General features: G+C 37.4%; 3 protein-coding genes across 3 annotated transcripts; 2 read left to right on the top strand and 1 right to left on the bottom strand.

Moving 5' to 3' along the window:
- Positions 1-259: 259 nt before the first annotated feature.
- On the top strand, positions 260-5155 carry LOC110853023 (hemocyanin AA6 chain). The gene is made up of 12 exons (XM_022101239.2): positions 260-1192; positions 1438-1508; positions 1580-1735; positions 1832-1890; positions 2109-2243; positions 2590-2854; positions 2925-3034; positions 3093-3177; positions 3247-3351; positions 3434-3646; positions 3727-3865; positions 3932-5155. The coding sequence occupies exons 1-12, from the start codon at positions 655-657 to the stop codon at positions 4993-4995; spliced, it is 2940 nt and encodes a 979-aa protein (XP_021956931.1). The 5' UTR covers positions 260-654; the 3' UTR covers positions 4996-5155.
- On the bottom strand, positions 5154-7551 carry LOC110853024. The gene is made up of 4 exons (XM_022101240.2): positions 7111-7551; positions 6501-6825; positions 5401-5714; positions 5154-5313 (listed from the first exon to the last, which is right to left on the bottom strand). The coding sequence occupies exons 1-4, from the start codon at positions 7387-7389 to the stop codon at positions 5263-5265; spliced, it is 969 nt and encodes a 322-aa protein (XP_021956932.1). The 5' UTR covers positions 7390-7551; the 3' UTR covers positions 5154-5262.
- Positions 7552-8016: 465 nt separating this feature from the next.
- On the top strand, positions 8017-10542 carry LOC110853357. Its single transcript, XM_022101621.2, has 5 exons — positions 8017-8304; positions 8386-8577; positions 8654-8753; positions 8881-8968; positions 9514-10542. Exons 3-5 carry the CDS (start codon positions 8656-8658, stop codon positions 9967-9969), a joined length of 642 nt encoding a protein of 213 aa, XP_021957313.1. The 5' UTR covers positions 8017-8304; positions 8386-8577; positions 8654-8655; the 3' UTR covers positions 9970-10542.
- The last annotated feature ends 10379 nt before the right edge of the window (positions 10543-20921 follow it).

Raw genomic sequence — 20921 nt, 5'->3', positions numbered from 1 at the left:
GATAGGCGGACGGACGGACGGACAAAACGATAACATAAAGTGGCTGGCGCTAGTTAATAACAGAGCTCAAGAATACAAGTCGTCACATACGTAAGACATGCCTTCAACACATAGCCAAATTCTCAGAGATCATTATTCATGACATGATGAGCGACTCAATCTCGTTTTCTAAGGAAAAGGAAGAATTCTGCACATGTTGTTGTGAGGTAAAGCCCCATAACAATTACCTACTAGATACAAGCTCTTCTCAGTAAGTGAGATGACCACCACAGGCTAAAAGTGCACGCTCATTTTTTGCATCTTCTCCTCTTTATCTATCATTAAATATCTGACTGCATATCGGCCACAATTAAATTTACGCCGTTTCTTCTTCTTCTTCTTTCTGGCTCATTCTCTTGCCGAGAGGGATGCCGTTCATAGTGACCGGCTGTACGTATATGTGCGTATAGAGAGGGAGTGAGTGAGTGGTGATAAGTGAGTGAGGTCAGATAAGGCTGAAAGGCAAACAAAGTAGTAAAATTGTTGTGTTATGCGGTATTACACAACAATTCAGAGGAGAGAGAGAGGATCCTTTACTTACGTAGATAAATGCTAATCTGATAGTGAGTGACGCTCTAATTATAGTCAAGTGTCAAGTGTGTGACGACGACCAAGATGGGGGCAAAAAGTTGGGTCGGATTAGTCAGCCTTGCCGGACTAGTTTCCGGGATTTTTTGCCAGCAATATTTCTATTCGACGGGGTTTGGTGGAGTGCCTCGACAATTCGGACCTCAGGAACCAGTGGGTCAACAATTTGGACCTCTTCAACCAATTGGTCGACAATTCGGACCCCAGCAACCCCAAGCACCACCGCAAGGAAGATTTTTCCAGGATGGCGGTCGTGGTACTTTTGGAGGTCGTCAGTTTCCATCGTCTTCGTCATCGTCGTCATCTGCATCCGCTTCGGCGGGCGGAGGTGCCGTGAATTTTCCGAATAATGGTGGCGGAGGAGGGGCAATAAATGCCAGTTTGCAGGCACAGTTTCGTGAAATATTCGACTGGAATAAGGATCTGAATACGGATCCGAGATTTAGTGGGTGCACGGTACCGGATATTGGAGATGTTGAGAGAGCCTGTCCCAAGCGGGCGCTGTACTATGGACTCAATCCTGAACATAGAATGGCAGTTGGGATGGTTAAGACGATTCTTACGGGTATAAATTTCAAAATTTAGTGTTCATTTATATATTTTCAAAATTTTTTATTCATCTAATTTCAAACTTTTTTGATCTTCAAAATTTCGTATTCGCATAATTCCAAAATTTATTATTCTACAAAATCCTTTATTCATATAATTCCAAAATTTCTTGTACACACAATTTTAAAATTCCTATTCTTATAATCTCAAAATTTCTTATTCCTATACTTCCAAACTTTCAAACCTTTAAAAAATCCGTAGGACCAAATAATCCCGAACAAACCGTTTGCTTGGCCGGACGTATGAGAGATCTTCCCGGAATGAATCCAAACGTAAAAATTTTTTCATACGATGGATGATTCAACATCCCAACAAAATTCTCATAATTTGTTTTACATGACAGGTTTGGATTCGAGGAATGTTAGGCGCACACTTGTCTGACGTTGGTCTGTTCGACCTTCAAGTTCCCCCCATGGTCGAGGTCATGCCCCACATTTTCATCAGTCGAGAGTCCCTTCAAGCCGCGAGACGTCAAGGAAGTCAGGCTGCCAGTGGCAGAGTGAGTAACACATCATAAAAATGATTCATGAGCATGACTTACGCACAGGAAATTGCGAAATTTTGTACATAATCCCATTACTTGTGGTATTTATAGCGATGCACCGTGGTCGATGGAAGCGTTGGGAGGGATAACGGCGTGGAAAATCGTCTCTGGTACGTGACCACACAGATTTCCGTACGTCAGTGGCCGCGGAAGCCGTGGGGACATCTGGGGACATTAACATTGTAGGATAGGGGAGGGAGGGGTTTATATAACGTGGGGAGATGATGGGGACATCGAAAAACCGTGGGGACATTGTCCCTCTGTCCTTCTGCGGCCACTGCCGTACATAAATTTGACACTAAATAATGGCTTTATTCGTTGTGCGTAGGTATTTTAGGGAAGACGTGCAGGTTAACTCTTTCCATCTCAATTGGCATCTGATCTACCCTTTTACCGGGGTCACAAGGAAGGCTGATCGACAAGGGGAGCTCTTCTACTTCTCCCATCACAACCACATTGCACGGTATTTTAATCATTCTAAATACTTAATTAATTAAAGAATTAAGGGTTCCGAACTTGTCGCCGCCAAAATAAATGGTCACCAAAGTTAACTGGTCGACAACATATTTCTCGACCCTTGGGGATCCAAACGTGGGAGTAAATTTGCATTCACAGAAAATTTGAAAAGTTAGCTTTCTGTTGGGAAATTGATTTCATTTCATTTCGCTTCGTTCATTTTTATCAGACGCTTAAAAATTTTGCAAACAAATATTTTGCAACACTATCCATGAATTTTGACATGGTATTCTAAATAAATGCAAAATTTTGAAAAATAATTAAACATGCAAATCCTTCACATGCATATTTAGCTACCATGCTGAACGACTCTCGAACGGATTGGGACGCGTTGTCCCGTTAAATATGGACATTAATGCTCCCGTCCCGGACGCGTATCACCCTCACTTGGACGACACGAATTCTGGATCATCTTGGACCCCACGACGAGCCAATCGTCCCATTAGAGACACCGTTTTCATCAATATTACCGGAGTTCCCCCAAACATTAGCGTGGCTGACAGGGTCCTACACGTGAGACGGGTGGAGGATTCGATCCGAAATCGCGGATTGGTTTTGGTACGAAAAAGACGTAAAATCAAAATTTTAGGAAATTTACGGAGTGAAAATGTCTCATCCTTTTATTTAGAGAAATGGAGGCAGCATGCCACTCGATAGCCGGACTGGAATTGACATTCTCGGAGATATCGTTGAAGCCACGGTATTCACCCCAAATGGAGAATACTACGGAAATTTTGGGTAAAAATGTGGATAGGAAAAAAATATGAAATAAATAAGTGAGCCAATATTTATCCAGGTTTCACAATGAAGGCCACGTGCTTCTCGGGTTGGTTGAAGATCCACAAAATCGGACAGGACTTCCGCCCGGCGTCATGATCGAGGTACCGTCCCTCCCCTGGACCGTTTAATTTCTTCCTTTACACGATATTTAATTGTTGTTTGATTTAAAGGTGGCGACCTCGATGAGAGACCCCGTTTTTTATACGTACCACACCTCCATGGACGAAACGTTCGATCTGCACAAGCAACTCTTGCCACCTTATCAATTGGAAAATGTAAGGAAAAATAATTAAGCTTGTATGTATAAGAATTTGACCATATCTAATTTTTTATGTGAAAAATAAAATTTTTTTACAGGGTGAGTTACCCCTGAAATGGGACGGGATTGAAATTTCCAGTCTTGAAGTGGTTCCCGACGTCGGAATTTCCAACCAACTCACAACCTTCTTTAACCAGAGGACATTCGAGTTGTCGAGAGGGTTAGATTTTAACAGGTCCGGCGTCCAAGGGGCTGTCAGCGCCTGCATCACTCATTTGGACCATAATCCCTTCACCTACAGGATTTATGCGGTACGTGAAAATAAACGCAAGCTTTTTTACAAATAGCTGGGGAAATTTCCTATTTTTTTAAAAATCATTTTCACCTGCAGAACCGTAACCCACAATCCTCCTCTGGCCGAGCAACCGTCCGAATTTTCATGGCGCCAAGATTCGATGAGAACGGGCGCCGATACAATATGATCCAACAAAGAAAGATTTTCTTCATGTTGGACCTCTTCACGGTTCAATGTGCGTAATTAAAATTAGCGTTAAAATTACAGCTAAAAATCACTAATTTTTCCCTACTTTTTTCAGTGCAACCCGGACCAAACCGCATCACACGACGCTCCACCGACTCCGCCCTCACCATCGAAATCCCTCAAAGTTACTCTCAACTCAATCAAACGAAGCAGGACCGGATAAAGGAGCGTCCTCGGACCTACTGCGGCTGTGGGTGGCCCCACCATCTCCTTCTCCCCAAAGGAACCGAGCGAGGCTTGCCCTTCGACCTGTTCGTCATGCTCACGAATGGTGACGAGGACTACGTCGCGCCCAGAAATAATCCGCGCCGAGCGAGCGGCGAGTGCAAACCCGCGCCAATTTATTGCGGACGGCTGAACGACACGTATCCCGATGCTCGTCCGATGGGTTATCCGTTCGACAGGTTGCCATACAATGCGCCAAGGTCGTGGTGGGATCGGCCCAGAGTTGTCGAAACGTTGGAGGAGTACACGAGCGGGATCCCGAACGCGGCCATGGCCCAGGTCACCATCACGCACACGGGACCAGGTCAAGCCGTTCTGCAGCAGCCACAAAACTCGATTAGGTTTGAGGAAGACGAATCGCAACGACCACGACCACGGCCACAACAGTTTCCTTCAGGAGCGCAGAGTTTCCCGAGCAGTCCGGCACCCGGGGTTAGCTTTGAACAATCTTCGGTGAGAAATCCTCCCTTGACAAGTAACAGTTTCCAAAAAGGGGGCAATGGTGGTGCCTTTTCAACTTCCCCGGCGAGAAATCCCCCCTCGACAAGTAGCGGTTTCCAGCAGGGCGGGAATGGTGGTTACGTCACCCCAATTTCTCACCCTGGATCAGTCGCTGGTTATGATGGGACCCTCGAAACCGTTCCCTTGATTCATCAAGAGCACCAATTATTCGACAAGAGTCGTGAAGACGATTCGTCCGATGACCACGACCACAGCCACGACCACCATCACGGAAGTAGCGAGTACTACAATTACAACAATAATTTGCGAGGATTCCCCAATTTTCAGAAACCGTATCAGCCCCTCCAACAACAAAATTATCATCAAACCACGTTCCAACACTATCTCACGTCCCCGTTCTTTAACGGCGTCAATTCAAATTATGGCAAGTAGATGACGAACAAAATGAGATGATGACGAGCTTTAATTGCATATTTTTGTGTAAATTTTACGTTATTTTACGGGTAATTGTTTCCTACATGTTACGACAAAATAGACAGAGACCTTATTACTAGTTTTGCTCAATAAATACGGTGCGAATGTTGTTTTTAGCAATTTTTTAAGGTTTCAGTTTCATTCAGTTAAAAACTTTACAGGAAATTCTACATTTCTATTTTCTTTCTACATAAATATAGTAAATTATTGGAATTATGTCTATAATTAGATGACCATTTGGTTAAGTCCGGGGATCGTGTAAGAGAAACTTCGCACCTGGAAAATTATTGCAGATAATTTGCATATGCATACATAATTTCGTGTAAAGTCTACTAATTACGTAAATTTGATGTATGTACTCACGAGAGGAGGAAGTTCCTGTCCCGGTTCAAACTCGGGGTTGACCTCCATATCGTAATTAACAAAGTAAAAGTAGATCACGGTGCTCGACGCGTCGAAGGAATCTCGCACGTACGACTTTCCCAAATAGATCGCACCCCCGTCCGCTTGACGCCCGACAAGCCGTAAGATGTCGACAACTTTATTGAGCGGATACATATTTTCTTCGGGAATATCTGATCCTTGACTTTCCTTTAACCATTCAAAATCTGAACAAACTTCGGGAAAGGAAACGGTGTAGTCGAGGACGAGGTTGATTTTTCCGTCGTAAAATTCCCCTACAAAAATTTAGAACATTATTCTCCTGGGAAAATAGTATGATGACTCTCCACCAAAATCAACATATTTTTAATCATTTCTCGCCTCTGGAAATTTATTTTAAAATTCTGAGCAATTGATTAATGTAATGGGGGTAAGTTTTTTAAGACAGTTTCAATGAGTCCCAATTTTCTGGAGGTTTCAATTTTAAGGAAATTTCAATTTCATTTTTCAAGCTCAATTTTACAAATGTCATGAGTAGGTTTGCATAGTCATAATTTTACACCATAGTCATAGTTCATAACTCTAAAATTATCATGCAACTTTGCTTTAAAATGTTACACTTAAATTTTAATACTCAACATTTTAAATATCATATTTATTGGCGTTGTCCCACAATTAATTTTCTCCTAACGTGTTTTGCCGTTCTCCCGAATTGAGCATTTATAAAATCGTCCCGAATCTAAGCAACTCATATAATAAATGTTTCCGGATTTAGAACTTGTCAGATTTTAATTATTTTTTTGGCTTCCCGAATGATCACAATTGTGGTCATCGAAACGCCCCGCAGCAACGCCAAACATAGTTACCGTTTCTCCTCGGCTAAGGGTTAAACTTGAAATCTCCTTCAATAAATGTCAAAATCTGGAGTGTGCATTTTTAAAAAATTGGCAACAACCTGCTCTACAAATTTGTCGTCCAGAATTTTAAAATAAATTTTCAGAGCCGAGAAATGATTAAAAATGTGCCGATTTTTGGCATCGAGTCCTACGTTAAGAGTGTAAATATACAAATTGGGTACTTACCTGGTGCTAGGTTCTCTTCTAAGGGACCTATCCTCGCAATAAATGGGACAATAAACTGACCCAGCAGATTGTTCCACCCGATAAAAACGGGTCTCGGTTGGGAAAAACCTGGTGCGGGACAATCCACTTGATTCACGAGTTTCCCCCACCACGCCAAGTTCATCATTCCGCTGAACTGTTCCATATTGAAGATGGAGAGGATCGTGCCGTACAAAGGACCTTTTGGGACTTGGGAGGGCGTCACTCCAGAAAAAAAGATGCACTCTAATTCATGACCAAAGTGGATTAGTTCCTCCCCTTTCAGGATTCTGTAGGTCCAGCCGCTCTAAAAATTTACAATATTTACAGATGGACAATATTTTCAATAATTTGTTAAAATTGTGGCAACTATTTTGTTTCTTTCGGGTCTAACATTTCTTGCACAAAGTAAGAAATCCGAGAACTGCGAGGTGCAAAAAAAAACTGGGAAAAAGTTCAAGAAATATGCGTCATCCAGTCACGCGCCGTATGAAATATAACGACGGGACATATGTAGTTTCCTGCGCCTTGCATTTCTTGCGGGTCAAAATAGTTGCAAGAAAGTACCTGAGACACGACTTTTGTTCCTCACCTTGCATCCGCCCGATTCAATGAACGGCAAAAGACCACGGAACGGTGGGTTAAGCAGTGATTTGACGCGTGCCCCCTCCCAAGGATTAGGAATTTGGCTCCGAACCTCACTTTTTCCTTGGCGAAGCTCTCTTACAAGGTGGGAACTATTGCCGGAAATATCTGTAGAGGATAAGGTTGTGTTTTTATTGGGCGAGTATAAACTGTGACACGCGGTCGGTGTGACACGTAAAATTAGGATGACACTGCAAAAAACACGGAGAAAACTTAAATTGTTCATCTTGTTTGATAAGTAAGTACAATAAATTTGCTCGTAGTAATGAAAAACGTTTAAAATGAGGAGGTCAGTTCGATATTAGAGCAGCCGAAGTAATAAATAAATATAGTAACAAAAAACAGCGATATCAATAATTGCTTTCTTACTCGACTTACTAGCTTGTTGAATGGGTGATCTGGTATTGAGGTGTATGTACATACCTTATTTTTTGGTACCTGGAAAATTGTGTCACTTTTCTCTCAAAAAAGGGACCATTATTTACATATTACACTTTACATAATTAAGACCAGGTTCTACAGTACTTACAACTGAATTGAAATGTGTCACCACGTCACCTCTCTTAACACGGACGATGAATATTCTTCGTAACAAATTGCATTAGGATGATGCCCTTTCATGATTTTGTGTCCAAATAATCATCATGCATAGACCACTTTGACATTGTGTTTTAAAGAAAGGTAATTTTATTACATGTGTATGTAAGTATAGCATCGTAGTAAGATTTGTTGCCTGGAATTAAGGGCACTTTCTGGTCCGAATTAACTTAACTTTATTATTCTGACTCTGCTATGCTACTTTCCAGTATATTATTTTTACCTTCCAGAAATTGATTTCTTAGAAGTATAAAAATTTCTTGAGATGGGGTGGTAGAACCTTATTTAAAGTGCTTCCCTTGCTACTTCTGCTAACAGAAGAACTTGGCCTGTAGGTCTCACTGATTTGTGGTTTTCAGACAGATTCTAATTATTTCCGTTATTCTTCGAAAAATACAAATATTCTAGATAATGTTTTTCTAAGATTCATTTTGTATTTTGCAAATATTCCAATTATGTGAGACGAACTGTTTTTGCCCAAATCAATTCAAAATCTAGAGCATTAAATAAATTCTGAAACACAAATTTTGCGAAGATTTTTATGGTTAGCAATTTTTTCGTTGTACATATTCCCTTTTGGAAATTGTTGAAAATACTGACACCCTTAACATTTGTCACTTTTTAGACCGGCTGGACCTACAGAATCCTGAAAGGGGAGGAACTAATCCACTTTGGTCATGAATTAGAGTGCATCTTTTTTTCTGGAGTGACGCCCCCCAAGTCCCAAAAGGTCCTTTGTACGGCACGATCCTGATCAGTTTGGTCATCATCCACGGAGTCTCTTAGTGTACTTTCTCCGAAAAAATTCCTTAGAGAAGTGAGTGACACACTAGAAAATTCATTAAAATTTTACATTAAAATTTATGTTATTAGTAAGTTAAATAATTTGCTAGAAATGTACCAAGCCGCTAACTCTTCAAAATCCGTGCAAAATCCAGCAAATTCTCACAAGGCTTGCCCCCATGGAACGGCGCCTTGCGCTTTATGCAAAAGGTGAAATTTTTATACTATTTGTCATTTTTAACATTATTATGTCCAGTCACATTTTATTTTGAAGCCAGGAATTTTGTTATGAAAAGTGTGATGCTTATGTAACATGCCCAAATTTTTATATTTGTAGCCCAACGTTCAGGAATGTACTCAACAGTATTCCCAATCTGAATGATGTAGATCTTGAGGATGAACTGTACAACCTAGCAAATGAAGCAGTAAGTTGTATAAAATTTCTACAACTATCTGGTTTGAGCAATGATCGGTACAAATTCAATTCAATGAGGTACGGATTTGTGTGAATGCATTAAATCGACGTGTCATTCGTAACAAAGGATTTTTATTGTTGGAAGCGGTCATATTTTGAACTACTAAGGGATTGTTGAATACGGGACTTTCTAATAATAGAAGAGAAAGTTTAAGGGTTGCATTCGCATACGCATTATATTACATACGCATAGCGTGAGTTACTTACTATCCTTATTTCTTCAGTTTAATCTTAGTGTCAAGGAATTTAAATCTTAATAATTGTAAAAGTGAAATTGTTTTTTAAAACTAATTAACTGATTAACGATAATTCCCCAAATCTCAAAAATTATGAAAAACGATGTTGATCTCGTCCCTGAATTACAATTTGAGGTAGCTTTTTAACCCATACAATCCTCACAGAATATGTAGTTAGTCAAATTAGTTGATTATAATATTCATGAAGAATTTTTGAGAAATTTTCTTAAATTTAAATTTCTTTATTTTTTAATTATAGGAATCCACTGGAAAACGGAAACAACCTGCAAAAATCAACAAGAAAGACCCAGATTTACACAATATTTTGGGAGATCGCCTTACTACCCGTCAGGTGCAATTGAATAAGAACGAGAAGGGAAAGTGGACATTTTTTGCCCTTAAAGCAGCTACATGGACGTCAAAGGACTCACCATGTCCGGGTTCTTTCTCACTACCACTACAATATTTAGAATTTCAGGAAAGTAGTAATTCCTTATATATTGTAAGTTACCTGAGCCTTAATAGTGAAAACTTTCACGACTCGCGTAAAATCTGGACCCAAGGAATGCAATTAACTAAAGTAGAGTTCGACTTTCCAATCATTAGATTAGTACAAATTAACGGAACGTATTACAATTTTATGATAAAAAACACCAATACCACAAATTACGCCGTTCTTGATGAGTTTCTTACTAAGTTGTCTAAAATTACTTGATTCCTCAAATTTTAAACTTGATTTGAACTTAATGATAGCCTAAGATAGTAATAGTTAAGATAATAACTTAATTTTTTCTACCATTTACTTATAATACTTTTATTTGCGGTTTTTTCCGTTCTCTCTCTCTCCCTTTAATTGGGATTACATATTTAATTTGAATATTGTCTGGTAAAAAATAGCCAATATTGATTTAAATTGAGTCTTGTTTATGAATGAGCTAGCACACTGTCAGTTCAATGTCAAGGTCTTTGGTTTTATAACCACTCTCCACAACCGATTTTCACCAGTTTGGACAGGATTTTGGTCGTCCAAAAATATCCAAAGTAGAAAATGGAGCAAAATTTTACCAGTTCTTCATTACTGAACATTTAGATAATCTATTAACGTATTTGTGTAATATTGTTACATTTGGCCCCATTCTCCAATGTAGGAAGCTATTAGATATTTTAGACGTCCATAATTATTTTGGTCAGTTTTGGACACTTTTGGAGTGCACAGCGTGATCCAAAAATGTTTTGGATATCGTCCATAACGAAAGACTTAAATAAATAAATCAGTGTACAGAAATTATGCAGAAATTATGACTTGAAATTTTCTTCCAGTCCAACCCATACATAGATCCCACTAGATTAGCTGCCTATTACCCGATTATCTTAAAATCACTTCACGTGAATAATCTCATTGACATCATTCAAACTCAAAATTCAAACAATCCGTTATTTGTTGTGTAATCAAACAATGGGACTCTCAAAACTTATTGGAGAAAAAAGTGATCCAATTTTAAAAGGCAATTACCATTTCTTTACATTTGTAATTGCTTAATAGCCAGCAGCACAAGTTGGCAAGTTATCTGGTCCTCCTGTAATGTATATTATGGCATAATTGACAACCAGTCTCCCTGCAAAGGCAACCATTCATTTGTTTCTTCCATCATGATCACAGGTCGGCTATGCATTTATTTTAAATTTGTTCATTTGATGACGGCCAACGGTCAAACTTTGTAGGTGCTTCCCCTAACTCTTATAGATCACAAAAATTTCCAAATATTTTAACATTGCGTACATATTTCTGGTTTTCAGACATAAATGTTTTTTTTAAATACATGCATATTTGTATTTTGTAAATATTTCTACGCGTAAGTATTTCTAGGTTTTCAGACATACATATTTCCAGTGGAAATTTTCCACTATGATTTGAACAATACGTAATTTTTGGTACATCTTAAAAAAATACAGACATTTCAACGATATGAGAAGAAATTTTTTTGGTCAAAGAAATCGGACCACAAAAAATCCTATTCAAAAATACAAATTTTGCAAAAATTCATATTTTTGTTTTTTGTACAAATTTCGTACGTATTTTGGCGTTTTGTCGTAAATATTTGAATGCTTTTTCATAAATACATATCCGCCCTCTAATCATCATCACTTTACTCAGCTAGATAACTATGTAAATGTATGGGACGCAATAAAATTACCAAATTACGCATTCACCGCAATTAAATTATCTTCTTACGATTGATACACATTTTTCGTCATCATTTCTCCAACTTTTAGAACAGAGTGCTCCTCATGAATATGCGTCAACCACTAATTTATCATTTTTATTATTATTGTCATTGTGCAGTGGGTTTTATGCCAATAGATAAATAGATCCACAAAAAAATAGTCATCTCATCTCTCAACCGCATCAAAAAATGGTATGGTACCCAACAATTTACTTTTCTTTCATACACGTAATTCGACATTTGTCAATTTTCAATGGAAACAAAAAACTTGAAATTCAAGATCCAATTGTGTTCATCTATTTGGTTTGAAATGTGGGGCCACTGCCAATACAGATAAATAATTTGCCATGAAAAATCACACTTGTGCTAATAAACAAATGCCAGTTGTAAATCACAAGTTCACTGAATGTTTGACACATGTCACAGCTAATAAGTAAGTAAGAATTTGCAAAATAAGTAAGTACATTCGCAAAGTTTTTATGTCTTGTAATGTAGAGCACGTAAAAAGAAGAATGGCGTTAATTTAATTCCCAATTCTGTCAATAGAAGTACCTTCATTAAACCAACCTTGACTTTGTCGCCAGCATTTTGCAAGAAAAAAAACGACACAATCTAAAATCTCCACAGATGGACGGCAGACTTTTAACGCCACACGATGTACGCCACCCACAAAAAAACCTATTTTTATTATGTACATATTATCATCTCACTAAATAAGCCACCCCACATTGTTCATCTCATCAGATAATAATAACGAGGAGAAGAATGCCGCATTATTTTTAGTCAATTGGGCTCGTCTCCAATTTAACCCATTCACCAACCATCACCACAAAAAATCTGAAAAGATAAAACAAGGGCGAATAATAATTAGCTCTGTATTTAGTAGCTCGCGCATTGTTTAGTGTTATTACGAGATGCAAAAAATTATGAAAAATTAGCCAAAAATCCCACGACAAGCAGTGTTAAGTATTACATATTATTTTATTGCATCAAATTCTCGCCTCCGATTTGAGGACATGGTGTGAATTCTTCACATCCTGCGTCGACCCCGTATAAATAAATGAATAAATAAATAATAATAAATATGTTCTCATTAATTATTCCGTGTGATTTGTTACTTACTTACTGCTAATTTGTAACGTTAGAGAAATGAGGTGACCAAATATGCTACAAATTCGCGATATGGATTGCATTAAGCAAAATATTTCGCTGACTACCATTTATTTGCAAAGTCAAGTCTCATGTATGTAAAGGTAGGGCTTGGGGGAAGGGTGTGGAAATGGCTGGGGAGGACGAACGTTCTTATAATTCTTATGGTTTATTAGTTAGAAATATTTATTTTGTTGTAATTCTTATGCTTAGAAATATTTATTCAGAGGTAAGAAAGACATGACCCAACCCCAACTTTTTACTAAACGTTGTATGTCATCGTCCCCTCTTTAATTAGTGCTTCTTGGTGAAGAATTTCAATGAACGTTCTTTGGCAAGAATCAGGATAACTGCAGATTTGCATGTGCGACGCCATTTACTTGATGGGTTCGAATTTTAATTTTGTTTTCATCAGGGGCAAAAAAACGATCAGAGGGTTAAGTAATGTGGATGTGGATGCATCTCAATTTAATAATTCGCAAATGTGTCGTGGACGTAGAATGCCAAATAATGGAATGTTAGATAAGTACAAAAATGTCCTAGTTATTAAACAGAAGCTCATCAGCAGATAAAAAGTTAATCATAAGTATGGCAATTTAAACCATTTAAACTTGTTAAATGCATCATTAAACAAATAACTGCTTTGATCAGGGCATAATTACAATATGAATCAATAATTAAAGTCATTAGAGTTTATGTTTTTAGCTATTTTTTAAATACGAATTAATTAAAATTATGTAAATTCAGATTCGATATCGTATACATGAATTTTAAAAAATAAAAATGCTCTAGTTTTGATACGCTTGATTTATGTATGTATTATGCTCAATAAAAGTAAACAGAAGCTCATCAGGACATAAAAATTTGATGATAAGTATAGCAATTTACGCCATTTAACCTTAATCATTAGACAAATAACTGCTCGTAGAACAAAATTAAAATCTGCACCAATAACTAAAATTCTTAGAATTAATTTATATTAAATTCGGATTCGAGATCCTACAAATTGTACTTACGTATCGTTATTTTATTATTGTCCTGCTAAATATGTTAATAACCTTGCATTGTTTTTATTAATTGTACCATTAAACGTAAACATATCAGTTTACAAATATCTCTACCTGTCTTAACAGCCATTGTTAATTTCTAATCCCAATTTCGCTAGACTTTTCAGTTTTGAAATCTTTGCTTTGCGCATTTCGCAATACGTGATGCTACCCCACCATGAAAAACCGCAACACGTCATGTCACACATTTCAACAATGAAGGTCGAGCAGAAATATCGTGTCATAACAAGACAAGAAAATCCCCCTTGAGCATTTTTTGCTCTTTCATGCCATTGTTTTAGGTGTCATTATCCCTCCTCGCACCCCATAGCCAGTCGAAATATGTACATATTACATATTACGTTACGGTGATTCAACCCACCACCAAACCAATTAATATTTGATGATAAAACGCGATACGCTATAATAGCAGGGGAACAATAATGTGATCTCGTTATGGCGTTATGCAATCCGCGTCTTGATATTTGACCCTTGATGACCAGAAGCAAAGCAATATCGTTACACAGATGCGCCATTGGCCCAGAGAACGATACGATGCTGACTTTGACAAAAGTGACGCTTTGTGAGTATCGACATCCATCCACAATTGAGGGATTATTATATTTTTCGCATTGTTTGGCATGTCGCGTAGAATATTGCACTACTTACGCACAGTGACCGCGGAAGCTGTGGGGACATATGCGGGGACATTACCATTGTAGGATAGGGGAGGGAGGGGTTTATATAAGATGGGGAGATGATGGGGACATCAAATAACCGTGGGGACATTGCCCCTCTGTCCCCTCAAGCTTCCGCAGCCACTGCTTTCTACATATGTACATACATGTAAGTTTTAGTCGCAATTGCGACATTTTTCGTCGTCGTCGTCCCCTCTTGTCTACAGTTTATCTCTCATTTTGCGGCGCGGACCGACTGATAAGAAACTAGACGCATGATGATCTTGATGACTTTTGTGTCGCAATAGTGTGCAATTTAATTCCTTTTCCAATCCATAATTTTGCATATGCAGCTGCACGTACCATTTCTCATTTAGGAAGTAGGTTATTTTATTATCCATCTACATATTTATTTATTTATTTAGTGATTGAATGCACTCAGGCATTTCCGAAACGAGATCTGTACTGCACTGACGCGTTCCTTTTTCGTCTGTGCAAAGAAAATGAGAGAATCCATTCATTTGTCTTTATTAGTGAGCTAAATTTGGAACAATTGCCAATTCCGGGAGTGTGCTCGCTCACTAGATATTTGAGACAGATGCCTTCGATCGAAGCCATAAAGACAGAGCAGCAGTTGGTCTGGTTCTTGTGTGACCAATTCATTTATTTTATTTTATTCCTTTGTCAGGGCGTGGTCAGTCAGAAGATTTCCTCGTCTTGGGACATCGCTCTCTCGCTTCTGCTCTCTGCATCTGAGGTGACTCGATGAACGTGTGTAATCCTAATCGTAATTGAATACTGAGCAGATTTTCATCAATAAATAAAACAATGTTGCATTATTCCGAAGAGGTAAATGGTTTTTCGCGCACAATGCGAAATCCAAATAATCAGCAATATCTCGGAATCAATCAATAATTCAGTATGTGATTGGATAGCTGTGCAATAATAATCGAATTGATTCAAATAAATAAATGTCCTCTGGATTAAATTACGATTGCGATTTCTTGCCGTAAAGGCAACAATGTAAATTAAAGAAATCGTAACAATGCGATGTATGTTGGTAGGAATGTGTCAATGAAATGGAAATATCTTGCCTCATCATCCCATCATACGGCACAACAAAGTCATGCATGCAGCCACATTGAATTGACAATCCGTGAGAAAATTGAGATTTTAATGAAGTCACCACGACCACGGCATTGATTAATATCATGACTTTGTACTCAAGAAGGTGACGACGCTTTTGTCTTAATTCCGGGTTGAAGAGGTGTTTAAACGTGTAGTAGTTTGGGTGGAGTAAGGTCACAATTATGCAAATATTTACTTACTGCGACATAAATAAATAAAATATGCATTTGTAACAGGATTTTCAATCCCAAAAATTATTATGATTGTCACAGATTCATCATCATCCATTGTTATTAATGGAATATTATTATTCGGCCCAGTAAAATAGTAAAAAATACCCAGTAAAGTGGTAAAAATCAATAATAGTAACTGTTGCACAGATAAAAAGTTTTATGGACCCAATATTAAAGTAAAAAGGTCCAATAATGTCGTAACACATAAAAACGATACAAAATGGAGAATTACAAACATAAATCAAATATTTTGAGGGAGACGTTCTTCTATACAGCTGGATGAATGGTATGAGGGATACTGTATGGGATTTCCAAGTACAAACAATGGGCTTGAATCCATAAATTCATGGATAAAACGACAAGGTACCTGCAGAAACCAGTTGGCCAATTATTTCAATACATGGCAAATCAAATGGAAATTTGGTCGAAGGAGCGAATACCAGGATTACCTAACTGAAAATTATTTCATGAAGAACCATATTTGTCCCTCGCATTGCAGACATCTGCTTTTACAAAAGGCGATCAGACATGGTTTTCACGACTTCGCGCTTGAATATCTCAGGTGCAAATTCAAATTTCGAGCTGATTTTGATAGACAAGCAAGATAATACTCTCAAAAAGATATCTCTAAAATTGTAAGGCGATAGCTTCACAAATGCCCCCTCCAGTGCCCCCAGAGTTGGAAGGTGCCAAGAACACACTTTCCAAACTTAATTATTCATGTGGTATGATAACCAAAGGGGCAGAGGTGAAAAAGTGTTGTTATTATAACCCCGGATAATTATTGTATCTAATAATGAAAGAATCCGTAATGAATCAACTAATGTGAGCCCTCCAACATCGCTGATATTTTGCCCAAAAAAGTGATCAATCCGAGCTTGCACGGGAAAATTGACCTGCTAACCTTGAAAGCGGACCCACTGGGTCAAATGAAAGCTGAGGGTAAAGCTGGAAAACTAAAAAAGGCCACCTCTGTCCAAGTCCACCTCTGTCCAAGTCCAGAAGCTGAAACGATTCCAATTGGAACTCGTCGCGGCCCTGGACGCCCTTCCTAAGCCAAGAAGGCATTAATTACTATGTTAAAATATATCATCGAATAAGGTGGAGGAAATAAATTTTTGATTTATGTTTGTAATTCTCCATTTTGTATCGTTTTTATGTATTAAGACATTATTGGACCTTTTTACTTTAATATTGGGTTCATAAAACTATTTATCTGGGCAACAGTTACTATTATTGGTTTTTACCACTTTACTGGGCATTTTTTACTATTTTATTGGGCGTGTTAATTGTATGCCGTTATTAATTTAGTGCACTTTTTTGCTACTTGTTGTAAATAAATATGTATCGCATTAAATGTAGGAAAATTAAGTCAAGTTGCACAACTTAATGACAGTTCACACGCAAATTCCTGCCAACCAACCAACCAATAAATGTATGTAAGTAAGTAAGGGGACATTATTACACTTATTACCTGCACTCCTGCTGCTGCTGACTGCCGCTTGGCTTGAATTGGTGCAATTGAGGAAGATAATTACAATTACGTAGATATACAATTATTACGAGTCGTGGTCGTCGTTGTATGCAAAATATTTTGCACACCACGCCACGCAAATGACGATGACACGACCCCTTCGTCGAGAGCACAGTCAATTTTGTTGGTTGGTTGCAGTAAGAAATAATTGTAACTTTGAATTTATTTACGATCCTCATCATCCCGTCAATCCCTTAATTTTGCACACTTTATTATACGTAGCACTTGACTTTGATCCTATATATTCTGCTCCATTTCCATACATATTTCGATGACAAGGTGCTAATTTTGCTAAATGATACAGCTTATTTTTTGCATGCAGACAGATTCTATTGAAAATTAGGAGCTAAATGTCATAACCGGAATTACATTAGGGCCTCCCTCCACTATAATTTTGTGCCTAGATTTCTTAATAACTTGAATACATTGTTACATATACGGGCTCATTCATAGGCAAACTATTGATCAATTAATGCCTGCAATTGTCGCGTTTACCTGAATTAATTCGTGTGTATGTATGGAAAAGGGTATTGTGAAGTCAGACGGTGTGAAATATGTGAGTGAAGTCGTTAATAAATCAATGATATCAATTGGTCAAGTGCGACTTATATTGAAATTTGACTAATAAAGTGATTCGCAAAAAAATGTGCAAATTTATTAAACATGTTTATTTCCTAATAAAAGGAAAAAAATCGGAAAATTGTATTACAATCTTTTATATGAATTGGTCCAGTGCGAAATTCGACTAATAAAGTGATTTACAAAGAAAAATAATTTGCAAATAAATTTGCGATTAAACATCTTTATTTATTTCTTATTAGAAAAAAATCGGGAAATTTTATTCTACTCTTTTGTTCCTGCTTTTCTTCAACAATGCAATGCCGACACTTTCACTGTAAGAATTTATTACGCTTCATCCACCGTGGGCAGTCTAAATAAATTGATAAGATTGCATAAAAAACGTTGATAATAAAACTGTGTTCAATCAGCAAATAAATTTGAGCGAATTCATTTCATTTCGCACATAAATATTTATTTATTTAGCATGATTTTTATTTTTGGGTTGGTACGAATTGTGTGCAGTTGTAAATAACAAGGGTGTGGTTTTAAAGGTGGATTTACTTATTTGAAACCTTGTGAGAGCGAGATATGTACATCGAAAAGAATTATTATGAACCATATTCGTACATGAAAAAGGTTGCGAATTTCCAACAGCCACTAACTCACGGTATATTAAATTTAAAGGCCATCTCATCCCAATCACAATCGAATTCAAAGCCAACATCGAACAGAAGGAGGATAAAAAGGCAAGCGGATCGTGATTTACGGACGCGCATTGGATACCACGAATTGAATGTTAGAAAATCTGATTGCTGGCTGGCTTGAGAGTTGAACTTGTTTTGGTTTGAATATTACTACTCTTAGTTGATGATAATGATTCAAAATTGATGTGAAAATCTGGTGCACAATCAACAAGTTGCATACAATGAACAATTGCGATGGATGGGTGTAATTTACACCCATCCATCCAAGATCAAGAATCAAAATTATCGAGCGTGTAATTATGCCAGAATTAAAATCAAATCAAGGTCGGGCGTATTATTTTCTTCTAGTGGTTTGGCCCTGGACCTTGTTTTACATTTGATACATAAATGCAGCTACTTAATATTATTTTTCTCTTATGGACTTGGTCAATTGTTGGGTAAAAAGTCTTGATGCAGTGTTTCGGGTGGAAATAACCACGTGCATGAAATAGCTGCAAGAAAGCGGTTTCTTGCAGCTATTTTGATCTGCAAGAAATCCAAGGCGCAATAAATTATGCTCTGCTGCTATAAATAGTTTATAGGGCGCGTGGCTAGATGGGTCATGTTTCTTGCAGTTTCTTGCAGCTTGCATTTCTTGCTTTGAAGTGCAAGAAATGTGACAAAACGAAACACTGTGAAGCCGGCCTGGAATTTTAATAGAAAATAGAGTGCATCGTTATTCACTGGTTTTAGTCAGTGTCAGGTAGTGACACTGTAAAAAATGGTGAGTTAGTCAGTGTCGATAATTCTTAAGCAGTTTGGGAGGTGGTGGGTGAGACTGTCATCGATATTCTCATAATGAAGACGAAACGATCAGGCACGCTTTCTTCGCTTAAATAATGGCAATAAGGGCAAAACAAGGGAACAAGGCGTTCACGACTGGGAATGCTGATGATCTTCAACTGACTAACTAAACCCATATGTACCTGACTGACTGCAACTATTAGTATTATTATTATAAGAGAATTATGTACTCATCAAGTCACACGCCTTGTCCGCTGAAACAAGTATTTTCAATTTTTGCAACAATTGAGTCCAGGGTAAAGGTTGCAAATTGTGTGGTTGTGGTGGTGGGTGATGGTCGCATGGAAGATATTGACAGGGACAATGTTTAAGAGGTATGTTTTAGAGGTATGCATAGAATGAGATCGATGTATTTACACGTCAGTCAAGTCACGACTGTTATATAATCTTGTCTACTAAAAGTATCAGAGTAGTAGTTAATATGTAAGGTAGTAGCACTTCACCTTCCTATTTTGGCTGAGATGCAACAGGATATTATTTAGGATTCTGTTACATACGAACTATGATAAAATGTTGCAGGATACGATTAATCGTAACTTGGCAAAAAAAGTTTTGAATTGAATCAAATGAACGTGAGTGATGGAGACAGATTCACTTTTCTCGCATCCTGAACTTTAATTCGTTTACGTACGTGCCCATCAATTTTTTTATCAGAAATTTTGATCTGCGCAAGTAATTAATCCAGGAAGGAGATCGATTGTTAAAAGATATTTTTGGTATACATTTCTTCCCATTATCTTACAAACAAAATGGTCAGAATTAAGTATTTCATGAAATATTTAAAATTCAATTAAAATTATGTATTTACTAAACTACACAGATAAGATACCAAGCCATGTAAAATTCAATTGCAATTATTATTACATATTTACTGGACTAATTCATATAAAAAATTCTAGCATGTTAATCTTAATGCGCTCATTAGACGCATTTTAGCCATAAAAATGATTTACTTGTCTCTTTAATTCTCGTTGATGGCATTCCTTTTACCACTGCGCGATACATTTACTTATTGTCTTTTCGCAAATGAGCGCAGAATGCGGTTAATTTGTGCAAAAAATTGAATGCATTTTACTTAACTTTACTTACACAAAGAAGCAGTAGTTAAATGTTCAGCATGAGAACGACACTTAACTTTTGTGCTACACATACCACACATTTCGCTACTTGTTGTGTTAACATTTGAACTAAAACCTTAGCTCACCTTACCTCACCCTCTTGCAACTAGTAAATAAATGCCATAATGAAGTTCTCCTTGTTTTTGTGCAGCAGATTAAATTCCGGAAACAAGGATATTGCTAACTTTAAGCAATCTCGAAAAATCTAGGGAAAGAAAAGTCGTCATTATTATTATTTTACTTTTGATTAGGTGGTCTGGTTCATCGCAGCGTTTAAAAAAAAAAGTTACCGTGTGGTTTTATGAAGACACGTGTTTTTCGAATTTTATTCTTTCTTCAGGGCATATTACTTACTTATATTACCGGAAACGCTTTAATTTTTTGGCGTAATCATGAAATTTATAAGATTATCTAAATATGTAAATTATGTATGTCGTTGAAATTCTAAA

Source organism: Folsomia candida, unplaced genomic scaffold (genome assembly GCF_002217175.1).
Source record: "Folsomia candida strain VU population unplaced genomic scaffold, ASM221717v1 Fcan01_Sc008, whole genome shotgun sequence".
Classification (NCBI taxonomy): Eukaryota; Metazoa; Arthropoda; class Collembola; order Entomobryomorpha; family Isotomidae; genus Folsomia; species Folsomia candida.
This window is presented reverse-complemented; position numbering and strand designations above follow the sequence as displayed.